The sequence below is a fragment of the Phascolarctos cinereus genome, unplaced genomic scaffold (genome assembly GCF_003287225.1).
Source record: "Phascolarctos cinereus isolate Bilbo 61053 unplaced genomic scaffold, phaCin_HiC Scaffold_726;HRSCAF=1367, whole genome shotgun sequence".
NCBI classification, from domain to species: domain Eukaryota; kingdom Metazoa; phylum Chordata; class Mammalia; order Diprotodontia; family Phascolarctidae; genus Phascolarctos; species Phascolarctos cinereus.
In genome coordinates, this window is record NW_027556098.1 from 335531723 (window position 1) to 335538402 (window position 6680).

The 6680-nt window shown below is 39.5% G+C and overlaps 1 protein-coding gene across 1 annotated transcript in view; it reads right to left on the reverse strand.

Annotated features, from left to right (window-relative positions):
- Positions 1-4013, reverse strand: part of HTR2A (5-hydroxytryptamine receptor 2A) — a 64174-nt gene extending 60161 nt beyond the window's left edge. The window contains exons 1-3 of the mRNA XM_020993783.2: positions 3608-4013; positions 2341-2760; positions 7-207 (exon numbers count right to left, since the gene is read on the reverse strand). Of these exons, the coding sequence (XP_020849442.1) occupies positions 7-207; positions 2341-2752 (613 nt within the window). The 5' untranslated portion in view covers positions 2753-2760; positions 3608-4013. The remainder of the gene's footprint in view (positions 1-6; positions 208-2340; positions 2761-3607) is intronic.
- Positions 4014-6680: the final 2667 nt, after the last annotated feature.

Consider the following 6680-nt stretch of genomic DNA (forward strand, 5'->3'; position numbering starts at 1 on the left):
ACTTACCTACTGATATGGTCCAAACAGCAATTATTTTCAAAAACGCCTTAGCTCTTGAGTTAAAGCGACTGTGATGAATGGGGTTCCGAATAGCGATATAGCGGTCCAAGGAGATTGCACAGAGATGCATGATGGAGGCAGTGGAGAAAAGCACATCCAGATAAATCCAGACCGCACAGAGTTTTGTGGGCAAGGGCCATTTGTATCCTACAGCAACAAAGAGGGTTAGCACTAGTGGGGCAACAGCTTTAGGTATCCCATAACACTTAGTGCTTACTATAGTTTTGCTGTACGCTCTAAAACTTGCCTTATCTGTTGTTATACAAAGCGTAGGAAAGAAACAAAGTTTTTTTTAAAAACTAAATTGCCCAAATCAACTTTATCAAGTAATTCCCCCAACCATTAATGGTTTCATTCATATTAACAGTTCTCGGGATCATGTAGAGGATTGGAGAAGGTGTTAGGTTTCTGCGCTGGTGAGGCGCAAAGTTGTAACGACTTTTTATAACTTATCATGAGATTCCATACCTCATGATAGGCCAGAAATATTTTCAGAAACTCTCTCTAGCGTAAAAATACTCTCATAAAAATGCTTATGTGAATGCTCCGAAACCTAGAGGGTATATGTAGTATGCCAGCCTAACCAGAAGACTTCTGCTGAGGGTTTTTGGCAAACAGCCCAAGCCAAGGCTGGAGACTTGGTGTCTGTCAGGAAAGCCGCACCAGGCTGATTTGCTCGCCTTTGCAAACTTTCCTAAACAGCAGGGCTTACACTAACCACTTGCAGTGGGGATTTGAACTTTTTAAAAGGGTCTTTCCAGCCACTAAGCTACATCCCAAAAGAGGACAGAGCGCAAGTGGATGAAAAGTATCCCGCAAGACATTCACCGCAGCAGCAAACGGTGGGAGGCAAGAGGGAAGGAGTACCAGCGTAAGCCGCCAGGGGGCACTGCCGTCCTCTCAAGTGAGGGCCGGTTCCCGGCTCTCCACTCCTTTGCTTAGAGAGTATAGCTGCTAAGTCTTATAAACCACTTTGCTCTCTCGGGGAGCACCCCTGATCTCCTGGCTCCCATCCCCACAGCCTGCTCTTTACTAACCCCGGACTGGTCCCCTCTCTCCTTTTCTTCTTCTCTCTCTTTGTATTTTCTAGAATAACACTCAGGCTGGTGTTCACCTTGGAGGGCAGTAGGACGCTGGGGCACAGTGGAAAGACAACGTCAATTTCATGGAAGTGTCCCGGGGTGTCAGCACGGCTGAGAAGTGAGCTTTAAGATTTTCAGTGAGGGAACCGTCCCCATTCTGTGCAACCTGGCTCCCTCACTTCCTCTGCTCCCCATCTCGCATGCTTTGTGCTCATTTTTATCCCAGTCATGTACTAAAAATTGGCCAGAAAAACATCTCTAAATGGGAACTCCTTTGTAACTCATCTCTTTAACCTTTATTTGGCTGTCAGTTTGTATCTGTCAGCTGCCTGAAGGATTTTTATTTATTTATACCTACTTGTATTACTCATCTTCTGGAAAGGGTATCATACACTCTGTTTCCCAGCTGAAGCAGTCAAATGTTTGCAGACTTCACCCGTACAGTTTATTTGACTGTTTCAAATGCTGTGAAACCCCTCCCTCTACTTTTTATCTACGTTCATTAAAATTACCCCCTGCATATTTTATGTTGCAATGGTATGTGTACACATATTTGAATGGCTGATGATGTCATTGAAAAGTGCAGTCACAGAGCCTTCTGGGAGAGAATGATTAAAAATGGGAGTGATTAATTTTATTCTAATAGAGGCTTGTACATTTTAACGTGAAGCTCACTGCACCATTAACGTTTGCTCTGCAAATGTTCCAGAGTAATTGGGAAGGCTTTGCTACATTAGAAGTGCAGAAAACTGGGTGACAAAGATAAAGCTGTTCTATCATTCAGGCTGGAATGTTTGCTGGGGAAGAATATTAAGGACCAAAAATCAAGCAGAGTCCTGACAGGTAAACCATAAAGTCATTGATTTGTGATAGCATTGGGACCGATACAAAACAAATACCTGTTTAGAAGCATTAAAACTTAGAAGAGTTAGGAAGAAATTACATATGCTTACCTCTAAACACTGATACTCTTTTTCCATGGTAACTGTCTTCCCCTTCCCATATGCTCTAACATCCATATTAATTAGAGTAATTTTTCATTAGCTACCAGAACATGAGAGACATGGGTCTTAATAATGTCTACTTCTCCTTCTATTTTTTCCTGATACATATTTCTAATCTACTGAGCCTATGTACACACATACACACTTTGTGACTAGTGAGTGAGTGTGTATCAGGGAACATAAGTGACACTCACCGTACAAGATGGTTAATGTTGACACTGGCATCACCAGGAAACCCAGCAGCATATCAGCAATGGCAAGTGACATCAGGAAGTAATTGGTGGCATTCTGCAGTTTCTTCTCCAGGGTGACTGCCATGATGACAAGTATGTTTCCAGCAATGGTAAGAACAATCACTATAGCTGTCAGCAATGCGGGCCAGTTTTTCTCTGGGAAATGAAGTAAGGAGTAACAAGGGGGCGCGAGGCCACCGTCACAGGAGAAGTTTGTGCCATTTTCAGCATCTACGGTCCAGTTAAGTGCATCAGAAGTGTTGTTCTCTCCAGAGAGGAAATCAGGTTTGTAGAATCTTCTGTCATGGTTTAATTGTATTAAGGAGTTTGCAGTTGGGGTCACAGAGCTATCCTCTTCCACAAGAATATCCATTTCTCAGCCTGAACTTTGCAAAGATGAAATATGAAAAAAAAAAAGAACAAGTTATAACCTCTGGTCACTATTCATCCATCTTTTTTTTTTTTTTTATCCCCACAGTATGTAAATCTGAAGCTGGTGAAACTGATGGGCTTTGACAGAGCATTGATTCTTACTCCCCCTTCATCATTAAAGCAATATTTAAAGAACTGATAGGAATTATAGAAGTATGTGGTTGTTACTCTTTCCTCTAGAATCCCATGTAAAATCCACTAATAGATCTATTTTGGGGTATGTGTGTGTGTGTGTGTGTGTGTGTGTGTGTGTGTGTGTGTGTGTGTGTGTGTTTTCCCCTTTAACAAGGTTACAAAGCAGAATAAGTTTGTAAAACGGAAAGTGAGAATTCAGGGAGAAAAATATGCTTTGAGCAAAAAAGTTTTGTAACTACCCAGGCTCCCTCATTAGCTGCATCTCATTCTGTTGATACTGTTGAATGCACTATATTAAATACGTTCACATTAACGTAGCTTGCAATCCACCAGAACAAGACTGTATTTTCTACCTTAAGCCTGTTGATGAAAAATACATCAGTGTCACCCTCCTTGTAATTGGATATGCTTTTGGTTATAGTTCACATGCCATATTAAACTGGATTGTCACAGACTTCTGTCGGCAATTTCAGCATGGACTATGTCTCTCCTTATACAAAAGAGAAAAGAAAGTCTCCTGTACCGATTGTGAGGCAATTGGCCGCACTAGAAACACTAATTGTAATGACTGCTTTTTAGCCACGTACAGCTTCACACTGGAAGGCAAATAATATAGCACTAAAAATAGTTTTCAGCAATACAGAGCATAATGAAAACTTACATGAGGCTTCAGAGTCCAGACATTAGATGTACTTGGTTGTTCTTTGACTTACTGGGTCCTTCATCCTCATTAAGGCAGTCGGTAGTCCCGTCTCTTTAATCCTTCACCCACACAATATGATGGTAATTTGATTTCAGTTTTGCTGACTTCAAAATTGCATGTTAGAGGGAAGCCAGTTGCTGTGCTGTGGGCTCCTCTCTCTCTCCCGTCTGTGAGCCAGTCAGCTTGCGTCCTTTTGCCTTGTACTGTTCCCTCTGTGAGCCATACGTTCAGCAGTCATACCAGAGCCCCTCGCAAAGTCACACAGAAGAAATCACAGCAAGTGGAAGGAGCTGTCTCCACCAAGGGACCACGGATTTCAACAGGAATGGAATTCCTTGCAGTCTGTGTTGTTCAGTTCATCAGACCTCCCACTATCCAGAAGTCACAAACTGCAAGGTAGCAACAGAAAAGGAGGGCAGACCAAATAGGAGTGTTTTTTTTTTTTAATATACTACATGTTATCATTGGGGAGACAGTTTATTTTTATTTTTTTAAGATAACCACCAAAGATTGCCATTTGTAAAGATGCCCTGCCTTGTACCACTATAATATCTTGCAGGGTGAGGGTTGAAAAGAGAAGGCAAAAAAAGCTAAGAAAATGACTTGTGCTCAGAAAACTACATAAACCAAAAGGCTGCAGCTTTTATGCTAATCCTATATTGAATGACTAAATTAGCTCAGGGCAACCAAGCAGATATTAAACTCAACTAAACTACTAGTCTTATTTTCATCTGTTGTGAAGAATACATTTCTATAAGATTCAGCTACATCTCTTCCATAGATACCTACCTCATCTGAAAAAAGAATTAAACTTAAACAAAATGATCTCCTGATAATTAGTGCTAGTGGTATAGCATTTTGCTGAGAAAGGACCTTTTTTTGTCCAAGAACAGAAGCCTTTTTAGATCTTGATCTCTAGAGAAGGAAGTCATATTTTTAAAAAAAATCTCAATTTTACAGAGATGGAAATAGACACTGTCCTAAAAAGTCAGATTGAATCAGAAATAGAGCTGGGAACAGAACCCAGAACTCCTTTCTATTGCTTTACAGATCAGACCACATTGCCAGTGAGTTCCATCACACGTGACAAGAAGAAAGATGCTTGAGGGAACCCTGAGGTTGAAAAACTAGCTGCTCCAAAACTTCCTGGTGGCAATGAAAACATGTATTTTGGCTATGCAGGGTGACCAAAGCGTGATATGAGCTTGTAGAAGACAAACTCAGTCTCAGTGATTTTGAGATTTTTTGCCCAGAACATTATTTTTAAAAAAATACTAAATAGCTAACATTTATGTAATAATTATTATGTGTCAGGCACTGCACTAAGCACTGCAATTATTGTATCATTTGATCCTCATAACAATTCTGGGAGGTAATTGCTATTACTATCTCCATTTTACAGATGAGGAAACTGAGGCAAGCAGAGGTCAAATCACTAGGGTCATGCAAAGCATCTTGAATTTGAACAGCCAAATTCCTGATTCCAGGCCTAATGTTCTGTGCACTGTGTCTGTGATACCTAGTTCCTAGTTCTGCTATCTCCTAAGTTAAGTGAGGGCATTGGACTAGGTAATGTTGGAAGTCCCTTCCAGCTCTGTATCTATGATTCTATGATACAGTCTACTTAAGGGAGGTTTGGTTAGATCAAGTGATGTTTCAACCAGGCTGGAGTTAGCCAAGAAAGGAGGTGAAATAAGGAATAGTAACTCCCACAGAATTAGAACCATAACTCCCTGAAGAAGTCCTTGTATGCTAGTATTGGGAGGGGATGTGAAAAATTTGGACACTAATTCACTGTTGGTGGAACTGTGAACTGATCCAACCATTTTGGAGAGCAATCTGGAATTACATCCAAAGAGTTATTAAACTCCCTATACCCTGTGATCCAGAAATACTACTACCCGGTCTATTTCCAAAGATAATTAGGGAAAAAGGGGAAAAAAGCCCTATGGGTTCTAAAATATTTGTAGCAGCTCTTTTTGTGCTGGCAAATAACTGGACATTGTGGGGATGCCTGTGAATTGGGGAATGGTTGAACAAGTTGTGGTATATGATTGTGATGGAATACTACTGCGCTTTAAGAAATTGTGATCTCAACAGTCTTAGAAAAACATGGATAGACTTGCACAAAATAATGAAGAGCTAAATGAGCAGAACCAAGAGAACATTGTATACAGTAATAGCAATACTGTTTTAAGAAAGACTTTGGTTAGCTAAGTCATTTTAACTACTATAAATACTCAAATTAACTACCTATGAAGGATGATGCCATCTTCATTCAGAGAAAGAACTGATAAATACAGGTATGTATAGGGTGATTTTACATATATTTGCATCTTGGTAGTCAACTTTAGGGCAAGAGGAGGGAGGGAAGAAAAAAAAGAAAAAAGATTTACATATTAATTTCATTATATATTTAAAAGGAATAGCAAGTCTACATAATAGTTTCATGTACAATCACCTTTTTTCTATTCTGCTATGTTATAGAGAGGCTTATTTTATTTCTTAAGTTCAGAATAAAATAAATAAAATTTTTAAAAAAGAAAAAAGAAAAATACCATGCATAAAGTCAGCACTGATCTGTGAAGCAAAATTTAAATATCTAATAATACTTGATTGGCATAAGAGTAAATTTTTTTTAAATAAAAAAACTAAAACCTTCTTAACTTGAATTTCTTCCTTCCCCTCACATTTGACTTTTTATTTCTACAGCAAGAGAAAAAAATGGCAATCTAATATTTAGGATTTATTTTTAAAAACTCCACAAAAGAAGTATGCATACTAAGCGTCTTTTTCAGGTTCTAGGCAGGGCATCATGATGGTCCTTGATGAATTCACTGTAGGAATATTGAATCTATCTGTGGTTGTGTGTAGCTCTAGAAAAATAATTTCCAAAGTGGGAGCTGGGGCATTATGGGACTTCATAATCTGACTGTAAAAGGGGTATGGCCTGACACCAAGTGTTATGTGATCAACTAGTTGAAAGGTGGGAAGATGGATTGGTTTCTATCTTCCTTGAAACAGCCAATTT